Below are 15,180 nucleotides of genomic sequence, written 5' to 3'. Positions count from 1 at the left end.
GCCAGTTAAAACTATCCATTTATTCTGGGCAAATCGCACACATTGTTCTTTCACTTGCTCTATGCTAGATCAGCCCTGGGGAGGAGCTTCTCCCTTGGATTAAAGATATCAAAGTTATGGCACAAAACACAAAGAAAACCAGGGAAGTAACCCTTACAGATAAAATACATTGGAAAATTTCAGTAACCTGGACTCCATGCAGCCCCCAGCTCTGCTTAGCACAAGCCAAAAGGTTCAGGCTGTACAAAACAGCACCGCTCGCCATGGCACAATTCCTTCAGTTACGTGATCCAAAAAGAAACTGAATGCCTCTCTGCATCTCACAACCTCAGAACAATGATGCCCAGCTGACAACTAAAATAATTCTGAACAGTGCCATCTGTACAGAACTGCTGCACTTTACTGACACAAAACTGTACCCAGCAGAACGTTTCCCTGCAAACACTAGGCCAAAGAGCACTGATGAGCAGCCAGATCTAGGACACAGAAGGAGATGGGAAGCTAAAGACAGGTGGAGTTTGTTCTGCAGCACAGGTAGAGCATGGAATCGCTTTTCAACTCCTCTGGCCAACTTCTACTGGGAGATTTACATACAAGTCCTCAGTCAAGTCTTAAAAGAATTATCCAGAGTCCCCTGGGTAAAAACAATCTGCTTCAACAAAGAGTAGAGTCCAGAGCTTCTCAGTGATTCTTTTTGGTTGAGCCGAAACCAGAAAAGCCCATCACAGCTGCCATTTCATCATCCTCTTCAAAAGTCAAATCTTCCTCTGCCCTCCTTTTCTTTTCTCTCTGCTTCTCCTTCTTGTACGCTTTGGCCTTTTCCTCCTGCATCAAGGAAGAGAACAGCAAAATAATCTGAACTTCCTGAGCTAGGTAAGCTTTTAAGACACCAGGCACTGCACAGTTAACTCAAAATCCAAGTTCTACCAACATATCCCAAATTGTATCTGAAGAAATAAAACAGCCAGCAGAAATCTTGGCCTGCAGCCTCCCAGGAGGTTTCCCACTGCCTACAGACCACCCACTTCCACCCCAGGAGGGAAGTCGCACACAGAGGATGCAGCCAAAGCGATGCACAGTGAAATCAACAGCTCTCACTTCCAAGCAAATGGCAGACATTTCACCTGGAATCAACACTGAGAAGGTGAGAAGGGGCTGCTCGTAAAGCAGGAGGCATTTCCATCACATGATGCCCTGTTCCAACGGCTGTGATGCTGAATGTCACTGCCTGTTGGCTGTCAGTGTGGTAGAGTGACAGCTGCTCACTGGAACAGAAGTTGAGCTCTACATGGCTTTGGGGGTTTTGGCATCAAAGAGTTTGCACTGCACTAATCAAAGTGCTTTGCTCTGTAAGGATCACAAGCCCTGGAATGGTGCCAGGCTGGTACTGGGCGACACGCAAGTATGGCTTCAGCTCCCAACTTAGCAACTGAGCCTGCCATTCCCATCACCATCCACTGCTCTGCAGCTATTGAAGACAGCCAGGCCCTGGAGAAAATTGCATCAAAAGCTGCTGCTAACGATTTCTTTGTTGTCATGCATAGATTGGCAATAGCTTTTCTGCCCATTGCATGCTCAGCACTGCTAAGGCATTGTCTCCTGCCTCCCCCAGACTGACCAGGCTCAGCAGCACCAAGGACTGCTTCAGGGCAGAGCATGGGGCTGCCAAGCACTAGGACTTGCACCCTGTGAAGCAAAGCTGGGAGCTTCAGCAGGGAGACTCAGACATGCAGCACATCTGATTTTTATATGACTGCTGATGAAGGAGAAGCATGCAGAGAAGCTCCTTAACTGTCAGAACTCTGTCAGTTGTTTCTCAGATATAAACTTGATCTTCATTTCAGGGAGCTGGCACTAAAGCCCAGGTTTGAGAGGAATTTGATGCCTTTCATTGCCTCCACACACATCCCATAGCACAGCATGCCACTCATGAAGCCCTTCTTCACTTGGGGAGGCCACACAAAAGTAGTGTGTCACATGGAGGAGGAATCAGCAATCCCCAGAACCGTGGCACACCTCATGAAGACCGGGGACAAGTATACAGGTCTGTTTACCAGAGCACGTAAATTCAAAATACAAGTAATGGGACACAAAGTAGGTGTACTGTCAGGGCTTTAGTACTCTCAGCAGGAACTTTAAGTATCAGAAGTTATCCTCGTGCATAAAGAAGAAAAAAGGATTTTCAGGGACCACAACAGAAACCATTTTTAAGAAAACAAACAGCAAGTAAACAGACCCACTCAGAGCAGCAGATAGGAAGCCCACACTAGCAAGTACAAGATCTTTGTTAAACAGGATAAGGAACCAGGGCTGCTTTCCTCAGGGGTTCTGCTTTGCCAGCTGTTGCCCACGCTCACCTCCTCGCGGAGTTCCTTCATCCTCTCCTCAAAGTCATAGTCCTTCTGCTTCTCCTCCATCTTCTTCTTGTTCACCTCAAAGCGCTTCTTCACCTGGTCCAGCGTGGAGCGCTCCACCCGCATGGACATGCCCAGGTTTCTCTGGTCTGGAGGAACAGAGCTAGCCATGCTCAGCAACATCCTTAGCCTTCAAAGGTCTGCACACAGCACCCCCACTCGCTCCCAGTTCAGGTATCTCAGCACAGCACCCCACCACCACTCAAAGCACAAGGAGCAGTTTCGTCCTTATGTTCTAGTGCAACAGAGATCAGCATGACAGTGTACAACGTGCCCAGACACCAGGGATTCCTTTCAACACCATCCTTCCCTAAGGACACGCCAGATAACTCAGATCCTGGGGACTCTGACACAGCAGTGCCCTCTTCCCCTCCTCCCCTGAAAAGCATACACTTACTGCCTTCATTTGGTTCCATGCTGCATGCATTGGGATTTCTTACATCAGAGAAGATCAGATGGGATCTAAGGGTATACCATAACTCAGATAAGTCAGTGACCAGAGGGATCCTTGTATTACTCGTACCAAGGAGGAAGATGCAACCTTTTCTTTTAAGGTTCCATATTAGGGAGCTCCTGACCATGTCAGTGTTCTGATACTTCAGGAAGTTTTTATCCTGGACCAGGGAAATAAGGACTGGAGCATTGAAAAATGGGTCAGAATAAAACTAGCAAGCTGGCTTCCTTTGGCTGTGGGAGAAGCTAAGGAAGCAGCTTGCCGTAAGAGACCCTGAGCACACAGGACATTTCCAGCTAAAGCAAAGCAATGAAATATTAAGACAGGCCTTTAATTCTGTGTATTTTTAGTACAGATTCCCACTCATGAGTGAGCCCAGTGGGAAAGGGTCACTCCCAGCTATGTCTCCAGCCCACACTGCCTGGTGGATCCGAACAGCCTGTTGATGTTAGCAGCCATGCACAGATCTGTCCCAGGATTGCAGCAGCACTAGAAAACTCAAACTATGCACCATGAACTAGCAAGAGGGCTGGTAGAACAAACAGATTTTCAGTCACATTTCATTGCTGGATCTCATTGCTCCCAAATTTACTCACATTGTACCAAAGAGCTATGCCACTTGGAAAGAGCTCAAGCCTTCATCTCAGGACCTTGCACAAAGACACGCCAGGATTCCAGATTCTCTCAAACAGACATACTGCTGATCTCTCAACATCAAAGTGCTTCTTTGTCATCCTCCCATTCCCATAAAAGCACATGGCCTCAGTGCAACGGATTTCCAGCTTTAAGCTACAGAAAATTCGCCCTCAGTTCTTCTTTAAAGCCTCCCCATTTCTAAAAGGTTCCAACACCAAGGAGCAGGCTCTCACTAAGGAAAGGGAAGCTGAGTATTCCTCTGTACAAGAGGGTGGACAGGTCTGCATCACATACATCACCATCTTTTTGAAAAAGAGTCATTTGTTGACTTACACAGAGAATCAATATCACCTTTAGGGGCAGCACAGCATGCCAAGAGCATGTCATTGTGTCCTTTTGCTCCTTTACTTTCTCCACTTTCCCCACTCCCCGAATGTGCCAAGTAGAAGTAATGCTGCCTCATGAAATGTGGGTCAATTCAATGAAGTCCTGTTTTGACTGCATTCCACAGTCTTCTTATTCAAGTAAAACATTGCAAAGAAACAGGCAAGAGAAGAGTTCCCAGTTCTCTTTGGCTAAGTTAACTGCATGATCTCAACAACAGGGAATAAACACACATCTGTGTTGCTTATGCCATATGTATGTATATATGCACTCTGGAAATTCTATATTTGTGTGATCAGATCTGAATAGCTGCATAAGACAGCAACACAAGTTGCATCACAGAGCACCTTGGGGGTCATCCTTTCCCACTTCTGCTTCTGCCATACTTCATCAAACCACATCCTCCACCCTTGCAAATTCTGATTTGTACCCTGGAGCTCAGAGACCAGCTGGTTCTGAGCTTCACACTCAAATTCTACAAAAGAGAAGCTTACGATCCAAAAAATAGGCTAGTCAAAGAAATTCTTAGATTGGTGAAAGGTCCATACTTTTCACTTATCTAAGAATTTATTTAAGTTTCAATGCTATTTAAAAAATACATTAAAAAAAAAATCTTTCTCCATATTTTCAGAGGAGACATCAGGATTTGCTGTCCCTGAGCTTCACGTAGTGTAGACACTGAGTGGAAAAAATAATTCTATCTAATCAGAATAAAAGGCTCACTATTTCTTCTGGGCTTATTCCACACTAATGGTCCAAGAGTCTGGAGAAGTTGCCATGAGATAAAGACAACATCTCCACAGCTCTAAAGAGTAAAGCCTGCCTACATCCCAATCACCAAAGCATGTTTTGATCTATGTGCAAATGTTCAGCACTCAGAAACTGGCAATGTATGAAGGGGATAGCCCACCAGCACTCCAACAATGCAGACTAATTATCCTTACGTTTTTTGCCGTTGATGTGATCCAAGAAGTTAATGGAGTCTTTCACCACGCAGTCACATACATTACAGTAATACCTAGCAGGAGAGAGGGAGAAAAAAAAGTAAAAACATTAACTCCAAAGCATGAGACAAACCTCACTATTTGAAACAATCTAAAATGAAAAATCTCCATGTCATTTGGATCTCCTAGCTCTAGCTCAGACTGCTGCTCTGGGCTGAATTCAAACCAATTCTACGTCACAACACCCAAAGTTCTCATTGGAGCAACTGAAACAAGTACAATCCCACCAACTGCATCATTTGGTCTCAGAGACCCTGAAAGATCAGGTCTCTGTTTAGCACACAACTCTATCCAGGCCAAGAAGGAAGCTACCTCAGGAAAAAGGCGTGCAAGGCCATACTCCAGACTGACAGAGCAACCTAAGCCAACGCTGGAGTTCCCAGCCCTGATGTTGATGCCACTCCAAGAGATGGTATAAACCAAAAAGGGCTGAATCATAACGATGGCCGTGACTTCTTCCTCTCGCAGTTGTAAAGAACAAGGTGGAATGGTCTCTGCAACATCCCAATGCTCAGCTGCTCTCCTCCACAGCAGGACTGGCCACACAGCCCAGGATTCCCCTTGGACTCTCACTGCAGCCTGTTGTAGGCTCTCACCTGGCTGCAAGGCAAGTCTTCCCACATCTATCACCTTGCAGAAGCAGCTCCCTGCTTTCCACCCATCTTAACTAAGCTTTGGCACAGCCAGCATTCCTAGCCCTAGCTACTGTTCAGGGCTGTCTGGTGCTCTCCCTGGCACTACTGGCTAGTAGGCTATGATAGTGAGGCACCAATAGGCATACTCTTAAAATGGCACAAACTTAATGCATGCTCTTCAGCATCTGGATGGCTTAGGGTAAGCTAAGAACCCTTTCAGCCTTTGGCCAAACATGTCCTTCCCCTGCAAAAAACAGGGACAAGATGACCTTCAAAGATCCCTTCCAACTGAAATGATTCCATGATTCTATGATCCACACAAACAGCGACGAGATGCCACTCCTGAGAGCCTCTATCTGGATATCTCTTTCTCCCACTCCCAGTGCTTGGACATCACAACAACAGCTGATCACGCCTCATTGCAGGCAGGCCTCCTGATTAACAAAACCCAAGTGGGCAGCAGAGATCTACCTCAGCTGTTCCTACAAGAGGGCAAAGCAACACTGATCTCAAGCCATAACACTGGAAGTAGCTCAGTTTGCTGTATCTCTTCCACACATTATCCCGAAGACACAGGTCAGGTGTAACGCAGTGCAGTACTATCTCACCAGGCTCAAACACAAGAGAAAAATCCCCACCAGCACTCTGTAAGGGCTCACTGCTTTATCATAGACCCCAGTGTTATCAACACAACTCAGACTCCAACAAAAAGGGCAGGACATACCCTCCCATCTCTGACTGAGGGGTAGTTTTGGTAATGACAATGGTTTTCCCCAGCTTCGATTCCAGGTCCACTTTGTAGTCTCGGTGCCGCAGAAGTTCCCTTTTGACGGGTTGAGCTGGTTTGCCTAAAACGTAAGCAAAAGACTCAAGTGTTCATCAGAAAAAGTCAAGCTTGCCCTGCTGGAATTCATGCTGCCCTTGACAAAGAGGAGTCTGCCAGGAACCCATGAACTGTGTGATTTGTGCAGAAATTGCAGTGAAGTTTTTGTTTGCTTTGTTGTTTGCTTGGTTTTTGTTTTGTTTTTGAAGTTGGTAAAGGATACCACCTCATTACGTAAGCTAAAATTAAGACTGTCAGAAGAAACGGGCAGATCTGTGAGGTATCTCTAGCTCTCACTTGGGTCATACTCTTGAGATCTTCCTGTTTCCAGGGGCTGATTATTCCTCTCCCTCCACAGAGAAGAGGCCAACAGAGACAAAGATTCTCAGTAATTATTTTTGTCAGGGAAAAAAAAAAAAATCAATGGCTAGCATAGGAAAAAAAGGATCGGAGGAAACGAGCCTTGAATTGCTTCTATTTCCCTTTAGGATTTCATTTCCAGCTGCTCTATCCCTCCCAAGAGGCTTTGGGTGACTCACTGCCAAAAGAGCAAAGCTTGCCTGCAGTCAGTACACTACCCACCATCTTTCTTTTCTCTCTCCTCCGTGAGCCGCTTCTCTGCAAGTTTCTCATATTCATCTTTGTCCCACTTTCGGCGGAAGTCCAAGTTCTTAGTCTGAGAAAGAAACAAAGTATATTAACATTACCATACAGTCTGATTAGCTCTAAGGGGAGAATGAGGAAAGACACGGAATTGTTTGCCCTGTAAGGCCACTGCAGTCACTTAGGAGCACGACACTACATTCCCATGTCCTCTGTTTTCATATCCAGGGACTAACAGGATAACACTGAGCATGCCTATATCTACTTCTTCTAGAAGGATTTCTTAGAACTGAACAAAGTAATGAATTTATCTTAATAGTTCCCAAGATGATCACCCATCCCTTCCTTTTGAAAAACAGGCACAAACAGCACTGGAACCGTTAGACCCAAAACTGCACAGGCACCACATGATGAACACAAGAAAGTCAAGTCTAGCAGATTACATACACTTCTTCCAAGGATTAAATCTCAGTTACAAATACCAGATGAGGAAGACAGGAAGATGCAGGAGTACAGAAGAAGGATGCGTCTCCCTGCTCTCAAAGATATCAGCAACACATTTACCTGTCATGGGAACCAAAGCACTGAGTTCTACTGAATCACAGGAACCAGTTTGAGTTTTTAAACTGAGATATGCATGGGAGCAGAACAGAAAAAGCTCTGAACACACTAAAAGTCAAAGCGGGACATGGAAATATTAGGAAAGGTTACTATGAAACACACAGTGAGCTGCCCCACTCCTTTAACTCCCCATTTAAGTCAAGCAGGGAAGGGAAGTAACATCTTGGAGGCAGCCTGGCCCTCCATCAGCCCCTGGAAGCACTTTAAACTGGGAATAGTAGGGTAACCTGTGAAGAGAGGCAGAATTCAGGTAAAGCTGGCACCAGATTAATAAGGCAACTAGGGTAAAAATCCCCTACACCCAAAAGAACAGATACCACTGCTGAGGGCATTAGTGACTTGCCAAGAATGCTTTTTTCTATTTACACACCAACCTGGCACAGCACCGTCTCAGTGACTGCCCAGCAGGCAGCGAGGGCCACAGCTGCCACACCTGGCAATGCTCAGAGCTTACAACTCACACACTCCTCTACCCTCTTAGGAAGATAACTGTCATACAGCTAGAAAGCTGCATTCCACTCGGAATGGCAGCGAGAGGCTCTTGGTTTCATTTTAAAAAGTATGGATGTATTTTAAAACACCTCCGGGAAAAAAGGACCCACACCCACCCACTGCCTCTCTGCTCAGCCAAATCAAGAACCCAATCACAATCCAAAGAAAATAAATCCCATTTGAAGCTATAGCAGCAGCAGCAGCAGTCATTTAATGATTTCTCCTCTGGCAATCCTTCAAATGGAGTGAACAACTACTGATAAGAACGAAAATACCTTAGGGAAGTGTAGAAAAATTCTCATTTATTCCCAGAGCTTCTAAAGCACTTTAAGCATGTCATAACAGGTTTTATTAACCACCCAGAGCAAAAGACAAGAAAATATCACAGAGTGCAAATTAATGTTTTGGGGTATTTTCCAGAACCTAGATTCTCCTGCATAGCAGCACATTATCACAAATCATAGCCGCTCAGAGCCCCGAGAGGAGACAACTTACTTGCTGCTCTACTCTCCTGTTGTAATAAAAGGGAAATTGCTGTTCGTGGATCTTCTACCATCTCCCCAGTGCTAGTGCAATGAAAGAAAGCAAATCCAGCTGTGAGCTGGGCATCTCTGACAAGATTTTGGATAGATGCTATCCAAATAACGTTTTTTCTTAATTGTTCTGATGGAGACAAGGATTGCTGCAATGCCAACCTCTTTTTCTAACAGTATTTCCCAAGTAAGTAACAACTGAAAAACAAAACGGCCCCACAGCCTCATGTTTGCTGTGGATGTTGGCACCAAATGACTGACCCATTGGTGTCAAAGCCCATGCAAGGGCACAGGAGTTTCTGCCCCAGCTCTAAGTAACAGGATCATAACCCCAAGTAGTTGAAAACAAAACATCAGCTCTTCGTTCCACGGCAGGCATTCTGCTCCGTCTGCTCTCCCAGCATTGCTTGCTTTCAGCAAGTGGCTTCAAGCAAACAAAAGATTTTCCCAAGGAAGAAGAACACAGCCCTGCAGGGCTGACCTATTCTGGGTATTAGAAGAGCTCTGTGAACCAGCCTGTCTCTCCAGTCAGGTCACACCAGCGCTATTTGCCTCACTCACCCTATCTCAGCATTCCCAACACCAAGTCCTGCAGGTCCACAAAGGCAACAAGACCTCACTACCCCTCCACACAAACCAAACAATTCCACAGAGTAGTCACACCTCACAGGAGTTATCACAGTCACAGGTAAGGCAGCTTCCCCAAGCAAGGCAGAGGGGCAGCAGGTAGACACTTCAGCACACCACAGGACAGGCCCCTGTACACTGCCCAGGGGGGCTGAAAAGTAGCAGGGCAGGACGAGAGGGGACAGCGGGGAGGGGCAGCCTCCACACTCCCCGCTGAGCACCAGGACCGCGCGGGGCAGGTCCGATCCCTTCAGCTGAAGGAGAAGGGGTGAAGGGGTGCTCGTGAGGCAGGACAGGCCCTGAGAAAAGAAGATCGGGATTGGTCTCACTCCCCCTTCAACCTCTCGGGGGTCCCCGAATGTCCCCCAGCAGCCCACGCAGCAGCGAAGGCAAAGGGCCCCAAACAGGCGCCGCCACGGCCCCTCCGAAAGGCTCTGACCCGCGGCCCGCCCACAGGCCCCGAGCCCGGCCCAGCTGCCCCAGAGCGATCCCATCCCCGCCCTGAGCGCCCCGCGCCTCCAGAGCGGCCCGTCTCGCTGCGGCCCTGCCCGCGACGTGCCCACAGCCTCTGGGAATGAGGGAGCGCGGCCCCGCCGGCGGCACTTACCCCACTGCCCGACGCCATGTTGAGCTGCAGGCGACAAGGGAACGGGAACTGTCGCGCTGTGCGAATTCGAGTCGTAAAGCGAAACAGTCCGCCCAAACACCAACGAGTACTCAGCGCTTCGACCTCGAGCGGCGCGACGGCCCGCCACTTCCGGCCTCAGCCGCCTGCCATTGGCTGCCCAGCGGGAGCGCCCCGCCTCCAGCAGTGCTCTGGCCTTGCCCTGCTGTAGGAACTCTATGGTCCCGGCTTGGCCATGCTGCGAACTCTCTCGGTCGCCGCGGCCGTCCGGTGCCCGCTGCGGCTCTCCCGGCCCTGCCCGCTCCCCGGCCCGCTGCTGCTCGGGCTCCTCTCCCGTCAGGTGCGGGAGGCGGCGGGCTCAGCCGGTGCTGAGTGTGGCTCGGTTCTGAAGACGCCCAAGGTAAGGGCGGTGCGGTGCGGCACGGGGTGGCACTGTGCGGTGCGGCGCGTTGCGGCGGGGGCTGTCCCGGCGCTCAGCCTCCACTCTTCGTCCCGCCCAGGGCACCCGCGACCACCACCCCGCGCAGATGGCGCTCCGCGAGCGGCTCTTCGGCACCGTGGTGGCATGCTTCAAGCGGCACGGGGCGGCCGCCATCGACACCCCCGTGCTGGAGCTGCGGGTGAGGACTTGGAGCCCTGGCTCGGGGTGCACTCTGAGATGTGGGGTGTCCCCCGGGGTTCCGTGGTGGGAATGTTGTGCCCTTCTGTCTAATGCACTTCTTTCGGGGCACCTCACCCTGTTCCGGTTCCCTGTCCTTTGTACAAGGGGTTGGGGGTCCCCAGGAGGATGGGGAGGCCGGGCTGCTCTCACGGGACACCACAGTGGCTTCAGCCTGAAAAATGAACGTCCTGCCTCCGTGATGGCTCACAGCTGAGCTTTGGGTTGGGTCACTGCTTGGAGGACACTGACCGAAGGTCACTGACTCCCCTGCTTGTCCTCTGTGCTGGGGGCCGCATGCTTTGTGTCTCACTGTTCCTTGCCTCCTCTGACTGTCACGTCACTTCTCTCTAGGAAACGCTGATGGAGAAGTATGGAGACAACTCAAAGCTCATCTATGAGCTGCAGGATCAGGGAGGAGAGCTGCTGGCCCTGCGCTACGACCTGACCGTATCCTGCCTTTACTGTGCACAAAATATGCAGCTTTGGTGGCAGGAACAGAGACAAACTAAGATTATAGCCTCCTCTGCCTAGTTTAAAGGCGTTAGGTAGATCATCTGTGTCCTGACCTGTCTGCGGATCCCAACTTTCTGCCATCAGGATGGCCAAAAGCTCCTTCCCACTAGCCAGTGGACATCCTTTCCAGTCAGTCTGGTATCTGCAGCAAAGCTGCTCTTTTACACTTCTAGTCTGTGCTCATCCAGTGTGCTCCACACTGCTGATCATACTTCTTCCTTGTTACAGTGCCCAGCTCTGTGCCCTCCTGTCCAGGCCACGCCACCTTTCCAGTGTTGTAGTTCTGAGAAAGGAACAGTGTTTGCTGCACACAGAAAGCAGGCATCCCTCCTGGGCCTTCTCCATCTCCACAGCATGCCTAAAAAGCTCTTGTGCATTATATGTTGTATTTTCTCTGTGTCACACCTTAAGAAAGCAAAATGACCTGGTAAAGCTCTATGTTGGCAAGGTGTTGACATGCTGTGGTTATGGAGGAAGTGCAGCTGTGCTACAGGAGCACAGCATTCTTGTTACAATGGTACTCATCATCAGGTAGGCTCTGCTTCAGGTGTTTGTACCAGCTCTGGAGGTGAAATGAAGACAGGGAGCTTGAGGTTTGGCTTTTTGCACCTCAGAGGATCTTCCTCGTTCCCATCCTTAACTCTTCAGTTCCCCAGGTGCCCTTTGCTCGTTATTTGGCAATGAACAAAATCACCAACATCAAGCGCTACCACATCGCAAAGGTGTACAGACGGGACAACCCGGCCATGACCAGGGGCCGCTACAGGGAGTTCTACCAGTGCGTGAGTGTTGTGGCCCTGTGCAAGGGGAGTGGGGAGAGTGCATAGGTGAACAGCTGAGAGCCAGACTTCAGCAGCTGCCCAGCTGTGCCAGAGTCTCTGCCTTTTCTTGTGCCTCAGGATTTTGACATTGCCGGCCAGTTTGACCCTATGATTCCTGACGCTGAGTGCCTGAAGATAGTGCATGAGATCCTGAGCGAGCTGCAGATTGGGGATTTTCTCATTAAGGTGAGACCAGAGCCAGGTGTTTTTCACACATTTGTGCCTTTACTTCCTGGCTCTAGTGTGCTGTGGGATTGAGACACCAGTCAAAGGACACAAGCAGAATCCCAACAGCTGCAGCTTCTAGCACTCATAAGACAAGGGCAGGAGGAAATTGCAGTGGAACATCTTCTCTGAGCTAAGTGTGCTTCTCCAACCCCCAGGTTAATGACAGACGAATTTTGAATGGCATGTTTGCCATTTGTGGCATCCCGGAGAGCAAGCTCGTAACTATGTGCTCTACTCTGGACAAGCTGGACAAGGTAAGCATTGTGCTCTTACAGCAGATCACTTCCAGTCTCGGGTTGGATGTCAAGTGCAGGGCACTGTCATAATAATTAAGCCATTAGTAATTGTAAAGGACACAAAGAGATTTTGGGCTGATAGCAGTGGCTAAAAGTAAGACCTGGCATTTTCAGTGATTTTTAGTTAACAATCTCTGTGAGATGAATACAGATCATTAGTAAGGATTGCTCACTAAGAATTATGTTATATTCCAGCGTATGTTCTGGATAGAGGGACCTCTGGAGACTGGCTGATGCGAATGTTCTGCAGTGACAGATGCTCTTTACTCTCCTTGTAGATGCCGTGGGAGGAAGTGAGGAACGAGATGGTAGCAGAGAAGGGACTCTCACCTGAGGCTGCAGATCGTGTTGGGGAGTACGTCCAGCTTCATGGTGAGCACGGTGGGATCCAGCCCTTACCCTCCTTTCTGCTCTGTTGCACTCCCCGTGAGTGCAGCTGCTCTCCTCCATGCCAGGCAGGCTGGGAAAGGTGTGTCCTGGGCAGGGATGGAGGGGCACAAAGCAGCACACGTGGCAGCCTGGGCACATCATTGCAGGTGCTGCTGCACTGGCTGACCTGAGGCACAACTTGTCCCCGCAGGTGGCATGGACCTGATTGAGCAGCTTCTCCAGGACCCAAAGCTGTCCCAGAACAAGCTGGCCAATGAGGGGCTGGGGGACATGAAGCTGCTGTTTGAGTACCTGACACTGTTTGGCATCACAGGGAAGGTGAGGAGGAGCAGAGGCAGGAGGGGGTGCTGCCCTGCTGACCGGGCAGCCCCGGGCCCCTGACCACAGCTGCTGAAGGGGCTTCTCTTGTGTCCTGCAGATCTCTTTTGACCTGAGCCTGGCACGAGGCCTAGATTACTACACAGGGGTGATCATTGAGGCTGTCCTGCTGCAGCAGGAGAATGACCATGGAGAGGAGTCAGTCAGCGTTGGGAGTGTGGCTGGAGGCGGTCGCTATGATGGTCTGGTGGCAACATTCGATCCCAAGGGGCGGAAGGTGCCATGTGTGGGGATCAGCATTGGGATTGAGCGGATCTTCTCCATCCTTGAGCAGAGAATGAAGGTAGGTTCTGAGAGCCCTCCCCCATACAAAACACTGCTACCAGCACCTGTTATTTGTAACGTGAGCTCCACAGTGTTGAGGAGGAAAGGATTTTGGAGGTGAGGATGAATCATCTCAAGCCTAAACATCCATGCAGAACATAGAGCCCATCAGGTTACAGTTGTGAGCAGCATTTTGTAGCAAACACCAAAGAGGTTTCAGAGAAAGTCCCTCAGTTATTTCATGACACTTGACCTAAAAATAAGTGAGCTGCTGCTACGAGGTGCATTCAGCTGACACAGTTGCTTCCGTGAGTGTGTCTGTCCCTGCAGGCTTCAGGGGAGAAAGTCCGAACGACTGAGACACAAGTGATGGTGGCTACACCTCAGAAACATCTACTCAGTGCAAGACTGAAGCTCATCTCTGAGCTCTGGGATGCAGGAATCAAGGTAAAATCAGGGTGTGGGCTTGGTGCTGGAAGGAGTCAGGGAGGGAGAGCCTCAGTGAAGTTTTAGCACAGCCTGACTCCACTGGCTAGCTGTGCAGCATCAGGGTCTGCGTGAGATCTAGAGATCTAAGAGCACTAAAGGCAACTTCTGGCTGCAGGAACAATGAGATTTCTGTAGAATTATAGTGCCTGCTGTTTTGTTCCAAGATCCACCATAGCAAATTTGCATTGATGATTCACCACTGCTTCCTTCTAGGCAGAAATGATGTACAGGAAGGATCCTAAACTGCTAAAACAGCTGCAGTATTGTGAAGACATGGGGATCCCCCTTGTTGCCATTATAGGAGAGCAGGAGCTGAGGGATGGAGTTGTCAAGCTGCGAGATGCTGCAACAAGAGAGGAGGTGAGGATGTCTCTACAGCAAGTTTCAGAGGTGTTTCCAAAATCCAGCCACTCCCAAAAGGCTCTGGGTTTTCCTGGAATTCCGCTGGAGATCTGTATTGTGGATCTGGCAGATAACTGCTCCTTTCTGCTTGCTTTTTGTAGGTTGATATCCCAAGAGAAGAGCTTGCTGCTGAGATCAGAAGAAGGCTGGAGACCTGCACAACTGGAAACCCCGCTGCCCCCCAGCCATTGCCTTCCTGCTAAAGTCTCCTCAATAGCCACTGGGATTAGGATTGCATGGCAGTCTCAGGCCATGGCAGTGGGCAGTCTGCTCAGGAGGAGCAAGCAGGTCTCAAAAGTCACATGTAGTGCCATACCGTGGTTAACTGCTGCCGGCCAGACCGAGCTTCTGTGCTCTGGAACAGTGTGATGTGAGGCTGTGCAGGGGGTTACTGCTGCTGGACGCGGTGGCACAGTGAGGGCAGGCAGAGGTGGCCCAGCAGGTCCACCCGGTGAAAGCCGAGCCCTTGCTTGGCTCGGGCAGGGCTGCCTGCACATGGCAGCACCTCTGCCTCATGGACGGGGCTGTGCGGCTGCTGGCGAACTGCAGCGCGGCCTTGAGAGCGCTGTGAGGGGCGGCCGCGGCGTGCAGCCGGGCAGGGGCTGAGGGCAGCGGGCAGCCGAGCCCTGCCTGTGGGGTCGGGTGAGGCCTGGCCCTCAGCGCCGGGAGCGCGGGGGCCACAGTGCACCTACACGGGGCAGGCGAGCGGGTGGGCGGCGCTGGGGCGGTGCTGGAAGCCCTTTGTACTGTTATTAAAAAATAAAACAACGAAAGAAAAGGCTCCGCGCCCACCGCTCGGTCCGCCGGGCCGGCAGGCTGCAGCCCGGCACTGCGCAGGCGCGATGCCGGGAGCTGTCAGGAGCGGCAGTGCGCGCGCGCGGCCCGGC

General features: G+C 50.1%; 2 protein-coding genes across 2 annotated transcripts; one reads left to right on the top strand and one right to left on the bottom strand.

Moving 5' to 3' along the window:
• On the bottom strand, positions 1-9,865 carry ZMAT2 (zinc finger matrin-type 2). The gene is made up of 6 exons (NM_001031465.2): positions 9,834-9,865; positions 6,933-7,026; positions 6,252-6,375; positions 4,833-4,906; positions 2,358-2,503; positions 1-825 (listed from the first exon to the last, which is right to left on the bottom strand). Exons 1-6 carry the CDS (start codon positions 9,849-9,851, stop codon positions 682-684), a joined length of 600 nt encoding a protein of 199 aa, NP_001026636.1. The 5' UTR covers positions 9,852-9,865; the 3' UTR covers positions 1-681.
• A 185-nt stretch (positions 9,866-10,050) lies between these two features.
• Positions 10,051-15,073, top strand: HARS2 (histidyl-tRNA synthetase 2, mitochondrial). Its single transcript, XM_001231931.7, has 12 exons — positions 10,051-10,251; positions 10,352-10,471; positions 10,864-10,959; positions 11,682-11,807; positions 11,925-12,032; positions 12,230-12,328; positions 12,649-12,742; positions 12,951-13,078; positions 13,179-13,421; positions 13,733-13,849; positions 14,105-14,251; positions 14,395-15,073. The coding sequence occupies exons 1-12, from the start codon at positions 10,087-10,089 to the stop codon at positions 14,494-14,496; spliced, it is 1,545 nt and encodes a 514-aa protein (XP_001231932.3). The 5' UTR covers positions 10,051-10,086; the 3' UTR covers positions 14,497-15,073.
• The last annotated feature ends 107 nt before the right edge of the window (positions 15,074-15,180 follow it).

The sequence above is a fragment of the Gallus gallus genome, chromosome 13 (genome assembly GCF_016699485.2).
Source record: "Gallus gallus isolate bGalGal1 chromosome 13, bGalGal1.mat.broiler.GRCg7b, whole genome shotgun sequence".
NCBI lineage: Eukaryota > Metazoa > Chordata > Aves > Galliformes > Phasianidae > Gallus > Gallus gallus.
This window is presented reverse-complemented; position numbering and strand designations above follow the sequence as displayed.